The following is a 14,364-nucleotide window of genomic DNA, read 5'->3' as shown; positions in this document are numbered from 1 at the left end:
AAATAGGTAGTATAATGCAGACTTACAAGATAACTACGCAAGTATACAGTATGGAGATCACTCGATATGACTTAAATAAAACTACAAGTATTATATAAGAGCTCCATGTTCCTTGATCACAGAAGAACTGTAATGTTGTAGGTTGTCTAGGAATGTTATGGACATGTGGCGCGGCTGTTGCAATGCCATATTTGTAGTGTTCAAATTAGCTCAAAGAGAAAAATGTACTTTTTGGCTTACCTACTGAGCCTATTTCGTATATTGTCAGTCAAGATTATACAAATATGTGGTTTAAATTAAGTCATAAGATGTCTCCCCATACGGTACATATTTTTTCTGGTAATTATTATAAAAAAACATATTTAGGTAAGTATGTAGTATTTTTAGTATTGAATTTGGTGGTAATCTGGTGAACGAGAGGCAACACAAGGACTTAAAAATATTATATCAAGTAGATAGATATTTCAGGTATGTTTTCTACAGGTATTAATTCTGAGAGTGACCGGAGCGGGCTGCTGACATTAAATTAAACCTAGGGTATATCTTAATGGCTGCCGAGCTGTTTATTACCAGCATACATACCTACCATCTTCTGACAAATTGCAACCAATTGCAATAACCTCTTTCCCTTCGACGTATTCACTAGTAAAATCATAGCACACAAGATAGTTTGTAATAAAACAACATTATTGAGTTTAGCTTACTTTAATATTACAAAAATACAAAAGACAATTATCACAATCAAAATAAATTCAGTCAATTTATAAAACCAGTCTTAATTTCACAGGAAGATTACATTTTGTAATAATTAGGTTTCAGTAGAAATTATAATAAAATATACGATTGAGAAGACTAGTAGATACAAATACTTGGTATTTGTTGGAGAAATGTGAATACACTGTGTATAACTAGTAAGTTACTTATGTAATTTAAAACACGTTCAGAGTATTTAAACATGTACATGACAGTTTGACTTTACAATTGTATATTTTATTATTTAGGATAACTATCCACATTGCGTCATTTGACGAATACATGCACCCTTCACAGTAAATAGGCGCCCTACAAATGACGAAGGCTTGCATCTTGCTTAGAACCAATAAAAACTGTCCATGAAGCGGTTGCGTTAAATTCGCCTATCGTATTTGACGAATGCATACAATCATCAAATGTTGCAATGAAGATAGTGGACCTTACTGAACCTAAATACTACAATGAATGAGCATTACATCATAATAAAGACACACAATTCATTTTGAATCGTTAGCTGACTGGAAATAGCTGCAGTCAGTTAAAATAGTACACATAAAAGTAGAAATAGTACGATAAAATCCTAAAGGTAATACAAATACAAAATAAAATGTTTTGATAATATTCAAATATTTCGTCTGTAAAGGAGACGGTGTTTTTATATGGAGCACTACCTATATAATATAATCTAGCCTCCTACAGAGATCAACATGAAAAACTATTCCTTCGAATAGCCATAACAAAGTTTAGGTATTTATTTCAATAATGGACTTAAAAAGATGAATTAATCGTCAATGTTCCGACGATTCTTTGGATTTATTTATGACATTCACAGGTAGTGTTGAGACCGTCGCCGCAGCGTCAAGTAGCATCACTGCGGCTCCCGGGTAGCTCAATGTGATAGATAACATTCTCAAATACTTATACATTGACAATATTACTGGTTTTAGTATTAAAAAATGCTTATACATTTAACACACTCTTGTATTTTAAAACGATATGATATACGAATCGACCAAAAGGGACTTATTTTGTTTTTCCTATACTAAACAAATATCATTTTGTAATCTGTCTAAGCGAGCTTTTTATTTTGAAACGATTGTGGTATCGTTTACTTTTTTTATACGGATATAATTGACCTAGGTACTTCTAGAATGCGCTTGTTTACTATCTCGCCACCACAGTGGAGAACTGGAGACCTACCGCGTACCTCTTATTTCAGACATAAATTATTTCGACTTTTCAATACAATAAAATATTGAAAAATATTCACACTTTCATTAGCTATCATTACTTGGTAGAAAAAGTTCACATTTGTACGCTCTGGGGTAATACGATTCTTGTTTTTTGTTAAATCAACTTATTTTAATATATTTACTCTTCCACTGTACCTACGTCATTTGTAGTTTTTGTCAGCGTAAAGCATAGCTCGGTAGCAGTGCGAGTTCACTCGGCCTGCTGCAGGTGATCCCGCATGGCGGTGACGCAGATGGTGCCGGACTGCACGCAGTCCAACACCGCCAGCAGTAGCTGCGTCATCTTGTTCTTGGCCGCGAATTCGATCACTTCGAAGGCGCTCTCCACGGTTACGTTTTGCACGATCTTGTCAACGCACCGCTTCTCCAACTCTGGCATCATGTAGTAAGACGAGAGCAGCAATAGCTCCTCCAGCCCTGACTCGGGCAGCGTGCCCAGATACACATAGTCCTTCAGGTCTTGTAGAGTGGCGCGCGTGGTGCCGGGCATGTCGACGCAGCCCTCCGCGGTCTCGCGCCACATACCGCCCAGCATGCGGCGCAGCACGGGGCTGGAGGCGGCCATCACGGCGCGGTGCATGTGTACTGACCCGTCCACCCCGCGCAGCTCAAAGTCTGTCAACTCTTCGTCGGTATGCAAGACCGCGAACGAGTTAATGCATGACATCACCTCCAACAGTATGCTTACTTCGAACGTGTACTGCTGGCGCTTGTTCTCGTGGATCAAGTGCCACGTGCCGTCGTCGCTAGTGAATCGCTTGTTCTGTATGTGTAGTTCTGGGGCGGAAAACTTAATCGTATAGTTGAGTTCATCGTTCTGTCGCCGTTTCAGGAACTGTACAAATATCAAATTGTTGTACACAATCATGTGTCCGTTGCTGAGCATGGCTGTAACTACCTTCACCTGGAAGCTCACCGCGCCGCCGATCACATGCTCGCGGCTTGTTTTCGTAGCAAACGGGATATTGTAGTTTGTGACAGACACCTTGCCTGTCAACGTGTTACCTTTTTGAACGATGTCGGAAGTTTCTATTCTGAAAAGATAAGAAAAGAAAATTGGTTATGTAAGTACGTATCTATTAACAAGGAATTTCCGTACAATTAACAGACAATGATCGTGATCATGATATCAGGACACCTCTGGCACTTCACACGTCTAATACAGAAAAAAGAGTAGGTTTTACCATACCCAGCTTGTACAGTTTTCCTCCTAGTAGCCGTGGCCACAAACTTGAGTGTTCAGTCAGAATATTAATGAAGACTGTCAACCAATCTTAATGTTTCCTAAATGTTTAGTGGCAGTTCGCCGTATCTGCTTTTATTTAAAAGTAAGTTCAGACTGCAATTGTTAAAATGTCTATCAGTCATCTCTCATAGATAATTATGATCAAAAGTGTGAAAAAAACCCATCATCACATCGTGCATGAACGATAGGGCTGATTTAGTTTTTTTTTTTTAGGTTAGGTATCCGGAAATGCAGGTCCTTTCAATGCCGTGGCGGGCCGCAAACAAAACAAGTGGCTGGCTCTGGGGAAGTTGGTAAAGATATATAGCCGTGCAAAGCAGACAAATTAATAAGTAGTTATTTAGTAATATTTTTATGGTAAGTAGACCATTTCAGAAACTGCGTCATGTGTAGGTACGGTACCTAATAAAACAAATGTAATGCGAGCCCAACATACATGTGCACATTGCCCACATGCACACAATATCAATTTTAAATTTCAATTTCATGTAAAATAATAGACGTTATTTATGAAAGTATAAAATATTTATAGTTTTTTTTTTCATTAAAAATAGTGTTGATATACTTAATGACTTGTAATAGACTTTAGCAACATTTAATTGAATCATGTTTCCTATCACGTCGGTAAGATGGTTGCCAAGCTATTAACAGTAAAAGGTTCCTTTTCCACCAGAGATGTGCTGTGCTACGTAGCTGTGTACTGTACGTAGCTCTGTAACGTTTGACTGGATGCGTGCTATCCATAAGATACATCTTATGGATATGCGCTCATTTTCCTCGGAACCCGCCCTTCTTTCAGGGAAGTCATCCATACCACGCATCGTTCCATATAAAAACATATCTTAGTTGAACCAGTTTCCACCAGTGCTAAGCTATGTGTGCCTATGAATATGATTGGTGGAAGCCAAACGCATCCACAGCAACGTAGCATAGCACATCTCTGGTGGAAAAGCACCCTTAACGTCAGCACATTATTAGGTACAGTGCTTCAGATAGTTACCTATATAAAGGAAGGTTAAGGTTTAGAAACTCAGTAATGTGTGACCTGTTGAACTGACAACATGATCAAGCTAATCATTTTATTGGGTACGTACCGATTTTTATATTATTTGTATATATTTTATCCTTCATCTTAAAATTTATCTTAAGAATCACCGAAATGTCCATTAAGTACGCATAACTCGATCAAATCCGAAATAGAATTTTAGAAAATTCTACACATACATCGAGAACAACACATCAACTATCCAACACAAAAAAAATCAATTCAGACCAGTAGTTCCGAAGATTAGCACGTTCCAACAAACAAAAACAAACTCTTCTTCAATATAACATCATAAAATGCATCAATATCCAACGAAAATAAATGCTTTAACAAGTTTTATCGTCGTCCTCAGGCCTAGCCGCCATGGCGCTGGCGACCACGGACAGTTATGGAAATCATGGTAGAGTCATAGCAAATACCACCATGCAGCTCCTTAGGGTAATATAGTATTTTTTGGTTCAAACATTAAAAGGATAATGGAATCTGTGTATGGGATCTGCGAGTTCTGTCCCCAACACCACATATGAAACTAAAAATATAAACAGAGGTGCACAATCTATATAAAGTGTGGGAGAGCCATGCTTGGGCACTTACACGAATGGGCCGCTTGGCGCCCGGAGTGATACCACGACCTCACAGAAACCCAGCGTAAAACAACGCTTGCTTTATGTTTGTGTGTTGTGAGTGACTACGTGGTACTGTAAACCAAATTAAATTTTCAAATCCCCAATTCTGAAATCCTTGACCCTCAAAACGCCGCGAATGCACAAGTAACTCTTCTGGGGTTGAGTTTGGTTTGCACCATGACATGACATACTTTAAAAAAAAGTTAGATTGTATTGTATGGTCATCAAGATTTGATACATTCTTAGTATGTATACTAAATATCAGATCGATCTATCGTCAAGAAGAGGGGGTAAAATTCAAAGAGCTTTTGACCCAAAAATTTGGGGCAAGCTAAATAAAACCGTTTAATATTATAATGACTTTGAATACGTTTGCAGGAAGCTTACAATTTGGGAGAGGACAAGAACGTTGTCGCATCACCCCTCAGTTTTATGATCTTGTTGGCTTTGTTCAATTCTGGGGCACATCAGAATGAAATTACTCGATTCTTGGGTGGCCCCCACTTTGAGGTTAGTAGACAAATATCATAAGTCATCCAATACTGCCTATATCATTGGTTGTTTTTAATATTTCCGGAACCAGATAACGGTCTAAATCCACTTACATTCCAACTTCCAGTCGCTTTACAAAAATTTGAGCCTCACGTTGTCCAAACAAGACGCGGAGACTTTGACGGTTGCCAACAAGGTGTATGTGGCTAGCAAGTACAACCTGAAAGAATCCTTCACCTCAGCAGTTCAATCATTCAGCTGCAGTGAGGTCGACAAGCTTGATTTCGGTAACGCTGATGCCGCTGCTGCAACCATCAACCAATGGGTATGAAACCACATCTTGTTCTTTTTTACAATCATCTATCTATATGATGGGGATGGAAGTGCTGTCGCGTGAGACAGGAATTAAACCAGGCACGGAGGACTTTCCGTGGTACAAGCGATAAAACGTATCTCCGTTATTGTAACGCTTATCTTATGTTCTCAGATCAACGAGAAGACAAGAGGATTAATCAAGAATTCCATCAAGTCAGACACGCTTAGCGCTGATATATTAACTGCTCTCTTCAACGTTATTTATGTCAAGGTATTGTTATTCTTACACATCACTGAAACTTTTGTCATCTAAATTCTGAATCACATTTTCTCATATTCTCCAAATTTCAGGGGCATTGGGAGAAACCCTTCCATCCTGAGTTCACAAGAAACAAAGATTTCCATATCAGCAAGGACCAAGTAGTTCAAAAGCCAACTATGTACAAGCAAGAATATCTAAGTTACAGAGAGAGCCCTGAATTAGGTGCCAGGGTAAGTAAACAACTTGCCTTTTTAAATCTATAAAAAAATCGCTATTTGGTCTTTCTGTTATTGCCACAATGCGTCGTGTGCGTCTTCATTGGAGCCAGAACACGAATTTCGCTATGTGTATGTTTTACTATGACCACAACGCGTTATGAGCTATTTTTCCGCACACTGAGCGTTTGGATCTTTGAACATAATACACACGGTTATCATTAGAAACGTTACTTTATGTTTGCAGTTACTGGGGCTGAGGTACAAAGAAACTTCTTTAGAAATGGTCATAGTGCTCCCGAATGAGATAGACGGTCTACCTTCAGTGCTTGAGAAAGCTGCAGAAAAGGGAATCATTGATGGAGCCTTGGAAAAACTGAATGAATTTAAATCCCATGTTATAGTAGAGTTGCCCAAGTTTGAAGTAAGGAGCAGTTTGGACTTAAACAAAATCGCACCAAAGGTATGATTATTATAACAATTTTTTTAAACTTAATTGATTAAATATTATTTGACAATAACCTATTGTAGGTAGTTTGATCATTATATCAATACTTGCTTTTGCCGTAGTGGCTTTCCGTATTTCCGGAATAATAATTGGTCCATTTGTTTTTCAGACCTTCTCCGTGCGAGAAGAGGCATTTATCCGCAGTGGCCACTTATAGACTGTTGATGTTCATGATGATTATGATATTAATTCTAATTTTATTGTAACTTTCGTTTTTTTTTGAGACATACAACCTAAATTAAAAAAGTTAAAAAAATTAAAATAGCCATAATTTTTAGGGGAGGGGATTCGACCCCTTCGACCCCCGACTTTTGTCTTTATAATTAGATGTAGTACTCAGCCTTAACGGGTTAGAAGTCTCACCCCTATCACATTGTATAAACTATATCTGTCTATGTCTAAAAAACGACTGGAAGGGTTTCCATAATTTTTTTAGTAATATAGAGTAATACTTTGAATTAAGATTTTTAAAGAATTTTTGTTTTAGCTATAATATATACGATCAATAGGCGCCGAGCACTATAATACCGCGGGGGATTAGCTAGTAAAATTATACGCATTAAAGTATTATTTAGATAGCCATCAATATTTGATTTTGGTTTTTTTTTGGATCAATTTGTGGATCACAAAGAGTTACTCCATGCGGGAATCGGACTCGCTACACGTTGCACGGCAGCCAGTTGTCCAGCCACCGCGCCAACCGTGCAGTCAAATTAAAAGAACATTGACAATTTTCAGCTTGGATTACCCAATCTGTTTCGGGAACCTGCATCAGGTCTTGTTGAAGGCGGATCGGTGATCTTATCCAAGGTGTTCCAAGACGCTTTCATCAAGGTTGACGAGAAAGGAACTACCGCTGCAGCGGCCACAGGTTAATTAAACATTTCAACTATTTATGGGTGAAATCAGATATTAACTACTGTCGAAGCAATTACCCCGTTTTGACTTATACTGGTTCTGCTAATTCAAAACCTGCCTGAAAAACGTCAACGATTTTTACGTCAAAAAGCAAACTTTTATCTTTCTAATAAATTAGCTAGAAAATATCAAAAATTAAGTAGATCATCAAATCTATTCAAATGCTAAAACAAAGTAAAGGAAATATTTAAGCTTGTGTTATTTAAAGAGGGGATGGGTAACCCCCTAAATAACACAAGCTTGATTTTAATACCATTCATTAAACGAATGTTACGGAACCGTTCGTTCTGGGTCCGACTCGCACTTCTTTTACTTTAATTTTGCGAGTTTAATAACAAAATCCTTTAAATTTTTTTTTCAATTCTTTTTTTCAGCCGGGCAGGCAGGTGGAATATCACTTCTTATAGTTACATATCAAGATTTCAAAGTGGACCATCCATTCCTGTATATTATTAAGTTTGAAGACAAAATTCTGTTTGCAGGCACATACGTCCATTAAATTGAATTAATGTCAATTGTTTTTTACATATTGTTATTTCTGCCATTATATTATTCTTTTTCATGGTATGAGCCGGTAACCGAGCTGAAGGATCACCTGGTGGTAAGCAATCGCTTTCGCTCATGGACATCCGGGACACCAGAGGCGTTGCCAGTACGTTGCCGGCCTTTTGGGGGTTAGGATTAAGGTTTTTTGGGGAATCGACGATTGGGAAGAGGGTTAATTGGACCTCCGGTAACCACTCACACAACGAAACACCATGCAAGGCCATGGTATCACTCCGGTCTAGTCGGCATTTGTGCTAAAACATGGCTCTCCCATACTTAAATTATTTACCTATTTAAACTTTTATCAACGAAATCAAAATAAATAAATATTTATAATATGTGAGTTTATTTTTATCCTGTCCAAATACCTAGTTAGTTATGATTTTTTACGAGATATTGTTTAATGGCAAGGTGAGATAGCAATAGTTAAGTTCAGTATAAAAATTATAGGTGATTCGTAATTAAAAGTATGTTATTTTTTCAGAACTTAGTTTTGTTTTGGTTTTTTTATAAAATATCTCAATAATAACTTGGTGTCTGGAATTGTGCCTGGTATATACCCATCGGGAATTGGTATTATGGCAATACAGTAATACAGTTACGTGAATAAGCCAATCAATATAATAATTATCTAACGATAGATTTTTCCAACACCAGATAAATATCATCGGAGTGATAATTTTTAATATTTGACAATTCTTCCATATTAATAGCTGTCCAATGTCAACTTTATTCTTACTTCAGTTAAGAAAAAATCGGCCGTTAAGTACTTCTGCACCTGAGATGTGCTATGCTACATTGCTGTGGATGCATTTGGCTTCCACTAATCATATTCATTGGTACATATAGCTGAGCTCTGCTGGAAATAGACTCAACTAAGCTATGTTTTTATATGGAAAGATGAGTGCCATGGATGGCTTCCCTATTATTGATACATCGCATATTCGAGATGCACATTTTTCTCTCACAGCTATATAGCTTAGTTATTAGTATCCGTGGAAACGGTCACATAGTTTTTCAGCTCAGCTATTACATCTTCATAGCAAAGCTAGATAGCACATCTCTGGTGGAAATGCATCCTAAGAGAGATAGATTATTTTATGAAAGAAGAAATGATGAGTTTTAACAAATCATTATAAAAGCCAAAATTATTAAATTATATGGATTAAAAATATTATAATTATGGAACTCAAGGAAGAGAACAAAATACTAACAATATATTATGTTAACTATTTACGTCGATAAATGGTATATTTTTTTCAGTGGGTTTTATTTATAATATTTAAATAAACTATTAAATGTTTCAAAACCTTCCATAGTTAACAGGCAAATATGCACTTAGCTCAATACTCCTTACTTGTTAGTGGTACTTATAAAGATTAATTAAAGGCCACGTGTAGATTTTAAACAATAGATGAACGTGTTATTTTTTTTTATATTATTCTATCAACTTGCACTGTGATTAGATGTTGGTGACTGCATTATCGCAAGAAATAGGTGACTAGTTTATAATCGTAAATAGCAGATACGTCCTTGATACAACACTTCTTAATTTAAAAAGAGAACGTAGTACTTCCTAACACAAACAAAGCTTCCAGATATCGCATTATTTGTAACTTTAATTGAAAATAAATAGGTAATAAAATTTACATACCGTTGCTGTTGCTGCCAATTCGAGTCTGATATTGGAAAATTTGCGAACGCCATTCTTACTAATTTCACAATTTTAAATAGAAAAATTGTAAATTATTTACAAACTAATGTAACGAAACCGATCGAACAACGCTGTTCAAATGCTTTGTTTGTTTATGGCTGGCTTCTCGCTTGTATTGATTTGATTGATTTGCAGTTTGCAGTGTTGCCAACAATACTTTCATAAAACTTGCCAAGTGAGTACCAAAATTATACTAAAAATTATGCTATATGATTTATTTTAGTTTTAGTAGATAACAAACTTTGACGATCTGATTATAATAGTTATAAAAAACAAAAAAAATGATTAATACTTTAATAGATTCGATGTTAAATCCCAGACCTCAAAACCACTAGATAATCTTCCTTCGAAGGGTTAGAAATCGTACTTTTTCAAGTGCGATAAATAAAATTATCATACGTCTGGCAGCCCTGGGTGAAAACTCTCATTCTAATGTACGTTTACAAGGTTCGTTATGTTAGAATAACAAATTTTAATACCGATTTATTTAAAAACAACGCTTTTTTATTATTTTTCCTAAAAATGGTTTTTACACAATCGACTCGACTCGACTTCAAACATTTGGATTGGAGCAGACATCACACCAAAAATAAATTATTATTCTGAAATCCTGAACAAGAACGTGACTTTACCTTAAAAAAAAAGTTTTTATTTTGCTACTGAACATTCTACTGTAGTTCTGACCCACAGAGTACATTTTAATAATAATTATATAGAAAGTACTGACCAACTCACATTCATCACTGTCAAAAGTGTCAAAAACAGCTGGTTCAATGACTTACTTTCTACTGGTGTGCTGGTACATTTTAAATTTCTAAGGTTAAGAATTTCCATATAAATAAAAGGTGGAAAAATAAAATCTATCATATTATACTCTTTGCGTAATTTATATATCTAATGAAAAGAATGGCAACGCTAAGAAAATACATAGGTAAGTTTTGAATATTTTTCTCGATCACAAACCGAAAATGTTAATTTTGAGATTTGTTATCTAAATTGAATACATACGATGTGTTAATCTTATTTTTATTATTTTTAAATGTGTACCTGTTTTAATTTTACTTGTACCTGTTTCTAAAAACTGCATTATTAGCTACATTTTGTAAATATATCTAATACCTTTTTTTTGTAAACATTTCAGACATTGGCGCGAACCTAACGGATGAAATGTATCAGGGCTTGTACCATGGGTCTAAAAAGCATGAGCCTGACTTAGACACGGTCCTAGCTCGGGCTTGGGACGGGGGACTTGATAAAATGATCATAACAGGAGGCTCATTGACGGACAGTCAGAAGGCTATTGAAATGGCACAGTCGGACTGTAAGTAATCTACCTTTATCAGTTACTATATTCTGCCTCACGATTTCACCCGCTAATCGGTTCCTATTGCTGGCATGATGACGAGAGATTATTTGTGTGATCCACAATAAAATTTATTCCGGTATGGGTGTCATGTGTAAGTGGGAGAATATGAAAAGTTATGTTTGTAAACGCACCCAACCGATGACACGAGAAAATCCTAGGATGGGACAACATTTTCTTAAAAAATCAATGAATTATAATGTTTATGTTGAAACATTTTTCAGCCAGGTTGTATGCAACAGTAGGCTGTCATCCTACCAGGTGTAATGACTTCTTGCAGGATGCTGAAGGATATTTGAATGGTCTGAAAGCCTTAATAAAAGACAACAAAGACAAAGTGGTTGCCATCGGTGAATGTGGACTGGACTATGAAAGACTACACTTCTGTGAAAAGGATACACAACTCAAGTAAGTTTTTGAAATTGTATATATTTTATTTTACACAGTAGTAGTAAATTTGTCTTCTATGCGTGATTTGAAACAAAATCATGGCTAGTTTTTAGTAAAATGCAATAACTATTTGTAACCTGGAAATCAGGCACATGGTTTTTTTGAGACGGAAAAATCATTCAATGACTTCTCTCGCCTTGGGTGAGGCGAGAGGCAAGGCGCGCCACTGACTAAAAACCACCCCGTTTTTACTTCTGCTTTTATCAAGCATATGGTACAGTTGTGATAAGCTGCATTCCTAGTCCTTGATGCAAAAGTTTGTGAATTTCTATATGTTACTTATACTATATGATACTTAATCAATACTGGGTAGATTTCGGTCTGGACTAAAACAGGCTACTTTTTATACCACTGGAATGAGGACAAAGCCCATAGAAGTTAGTATCAGTATAAATTGTAAAAATGTATTTGTAATAAGTATAACACTTAAATTCTTCCAGATATTTCGAGTACCAGTTGCAGTTAAGTCGTGAGTTCAGCCTCCCTCTCTTTCTACATTGTCGCGCGGCCGCCGATGACTTGGTGGCAATACTTGCGAAGAATCGCGACTCCGTTGTAGGAGGGGTTGTGCACTCCTTCGATGGTACTGAGGACGCTTTACAGAAGATACTGGACTTGGGAATGTATATAGGTATTAATGGATGGTCAGTTCATCATACTTTGTAGTGATTATTCTCATTATCTTCCTGCCCCCATCCCAAGTTATTTGGCGCCATGTCTTGCCTTTCCATTCCACTCCAATGACTTCTCCCGCCTTGGGCGAGGCGAGAGGCAGTTCAAATTCTTACTGACTAAAACCACCCCATTCCTTCTCCTGCTTTGAGTCGGAGCTCCAGTAATTTCCAGTCTCCTTACTTTAACATTATCCTCTTATATACTTTAACATTGTCCATAAAGTTTTGTTTCATGTCACAGTGAAAATGTTATATACAAAAACATGTTATTTACTGGTATTGTTCATTTGTATTGTTATTATTAAAAAAGTATATAAATTATAATTTTCCGAGACAAGCAAAAACATTGAACAAAACCGAAGGCACTTGATATAAATAAAGTAAATTTTCTTTTTCATCTATTTGCAGTTCCCTGAGAACACAAGAAAGTTTAGAAGTTGTGACAAAAATACCTAGAGACAGGCTAATGATCGAAACCGACTGTCCATGGTGTGAAGTAAAACCAACACATCCCGGTTACACCCATGTGGTGACCAAGTTTCCGACGGTGAAGAAAGAAAAGTATAATGTGGGGTCTAACAACCAGGTGAAAGGGAGAAATGAACCTGTAAATATTGTGTAAGTTTCAGGATTCTGATTCTATCTTGCTACTATACTGGGGCCTTAGTCTGCTATTACAATTGTGTCAGAATGGTCGATCATTGAGCAGTGCAAGAGGGAAGGAGCTATACAACCTACATAGCTCCGTCCGTCTTTGGAATAGTAATAGCAGACTAAGGCCCCTGGTCATTCTGTAATATGTAAAAAAAAAAAATATATTGTACTGCTTCGCCTGCCTGATTCCTTGGTCGAGTGGTCGCAAGTGTGACTGTCGAGCAATGTCTCGGGTTCGATTCCCGCGTCGGGCAAAGAATGAAATTTCTCAGTAGTAGCTTGGAGTCCGGAAATGTGTCCTCTATATCGCAATAGGCTTACCCCCTTAAAACATAAATTGTGTAAAGTGGGAACATTAGGTGCCAAAATGTCCACCTATGCTTACCCCTTCTGGGATAAAAGGCGTGACGATAATATATTAATATTGAAAAATAAAAAGAACTATATTCCAACTGGATTTTCGTCCAATGCCCTAATAAATGGTAGGCTGATTGTCAAACATAATAATATTTATCTTGCCCATCTAAAATTATGAGTAAAACTTTCGCCAACTCAAGACTTACTTCTCTTATTTTCAGACACGTTTTGGAGATTTTGGCAGCAGTTAGGAAAGAAAACGTAGATGAATTAGCGACGGCAATTTATGACAATACGAACAAGTTATTTTTCAATAAATAATATAAATCAATTATATCATTATGTAAATAAAATATGAAAATAAGAATATTTTTGTTTTATTTTATCTGGAAATGGTTGCTTATCTATACTTCTTTACTGGTACATATATAAAAACTGACTTTGACTGCCTCGTTGGTCGAGTGGTTGCAAGGTCTCGGGTTCGATTCCCCGGGTCGGGCAAAATTTTACTAGGCTTTTTTCGGTTTTTCGAAAATGTCTCAGTAGTAGCACGGAGTCTGGAATTGTGTCCAGTATATGGCAAACCACAAGACAATCGGCGAGGCGTCACCGTTTCATGGTAGATATCCTACCCATTCGCACGAAGCGCTAAAACTCGCTTCAAGCTTCCTTGGTCGAACTGCTCGGGAGTGGAACTGCTTTGCCGGAGTCTGTGTTTCCTGATGGGTATAATAACTTAGGTGTCTTTAAGGCTCGAGTAAATAGGTTGCTTATGAGCAGACGTGCTTCGTAGACAATATCATCGCTTACCACCAGGTGAGATAGCGGCCAAACGTCGACCCATCAAATGTAAAAAAATAGTGAATGGTTACTATAATCTATACTTCTTTACTGGTAAAATACATAAAACTGAAGTTTGTTTGTACACGCTTATTTCTGGAACTACTGGTCTAATTTAAATAATTATTGTTAA

At 36.7% G+C, this 14,364-nt stretch overlaps 3 protein-coding genes across 3 annotated transcripts; 2 read left to right on the top strand and 1 right to left on the bottom strand.

Moving 5' to 3' along the window:
• Positions 1-686: 686 nt before the first annotated feature.
• On the bottom strand, positions 687-10,033 carry LOC118265787 (uncharacterized). The gene is made up of 2 exons (XM_035578981.2): positions 9,834-10,033; positions 687-3,040 (listed from the first exon to the last, which is right to left on the bottom strand). Exons 1-2 carry the CDS (start codon positions 9,884-9,886, stop codon positions 2,197-2,199), a joined length of 897 nt encoding a protein of 298 aa, XP_035434874.1. The 5' UTR covers positions 9,887-10,033; the 3' UTR covers positions 687-2,196.
• LOC118265782 (antichymotrypsin-1) lies at positions 4,257-8,515 on the top strand. The gene is made up of 9 exons (XM_035578966.2): positions 4,257-4,338; positions 4,650-4,735; positions 5,302-5,433; positions 5,543-5,740; positions 5,903-6,001; positions 6,082-6,222; positions 6,455-6,670; positions 7,454-7,586; positions 8,008-8,515. The coding sequence occupies exons 1-9, from the start codon at positions 4,314-4,316 to the stop codon at positions 8,130-8,132; spliced, it is 1,155 nt and encodes a 384-aa protein (XP_035434859.2). The 5' UTR covers positions 4,257-4,313; the 3' UTR covers positions 8,133-8,515.
• A 546-nt stretch (positions 10,034-10,579) lies between the features above and the next one.
• On the top strand, positions 10,580-13,758 carry LOC118265786 (deoxyribonuclease TATDN1). The gene is made up of 6 exons (XM_035578979.2): positions 10,580-10,824; positions 11,035-11,214; positions 11,481-11,664; positions 12,147-12,350; positions 12,789-12,998; positions 13,613-13,758. The coding sequence occupies exons 1-6, from the start codon at positions 10,791-10,793 to the stop codon at positions 13,710-13,712; spliced, it is 912 nt and encodes a 303-aa protein (XP_035434872.2). The 5' UTR covers positions 10,580-10,790; the 3' UTR covers positions 13,713-13,758.
• Positions 13,759-14,364: the final 606 nt, after the last annotated feature.

The sequence above is a fragment of the Spodoptera frugiperda genome, chromosome 7, assembly GCF_023101765.2.
Source record: "Spodoptera frugiperda isolate SF20-4 chromosome 7, AGI-APGP_CSIRO_Sfru_2.0, whole genome shotgun sequence".
Taxonomy (NCBI): domain Eukaryota; kingdom Metazoa; phylum Arthropoda; class Insecta; order Lepidoptera; family Noctuidae; genus Spodoptera; species Spodoptera frugiperda.
Note: the sequence above shows the minus strand (reverse complement) of the source record. Positions and strands in the feature narration are given on the sequence as shown.

Coding starts and splice junctions, on each gene's coding strand:
- LOC118265782 (XM_035578966.2), top strand. CDS start 4,314: ATGATCAAGCTAATCATTTTATTGG. Junction 4,339..4,649: donor CAAGCTAATCATTTTATTGG/GTACGTACCGAT, acceptor CGTCGTCCTCAG/GCCTAGCCGCCATGGCGCTG. Junction 5,741..5,902: donor CTGCAACCATCAACCAATGG/GTATGAAACCAC, acceptor TTATGTTCTCAG/ATCAACGAGAAGACAAGAGG.
- LOC118265787 (XM_035578981.2), bottom strand. CDS start 9,886: ATGGCGTTCGCAAATTTTCCAATATCAGACTCGAATTGGCAGCAACAG. Junction 3,041..9,833: donor AATTGGCAGCAACAGCAACG/GTATGTAAATTT, acceptor TTATCTTTTCAG/AATAGAAACTTCCGACATCG.
- LOC118265786 (XM_035578979.2), top strand. CDS start 10,791: ATGAAAAGAATGGCAACGCTAAGAAAATACATAG. Junction 10,825..11,034: donor AACGCTAAGAAAATACATAG/GTAAGTTTTGAA, acceptor TAAACATTTCAG/ACATTGGCGCGAACCTAACG. Junction 11,665..12,146: donor GAAAAGGATACACAACTCAA/GTAAGTTTTTGA, acceptor AAATTCTTCCAG/ATATTTCGAGTACCAGTTGC.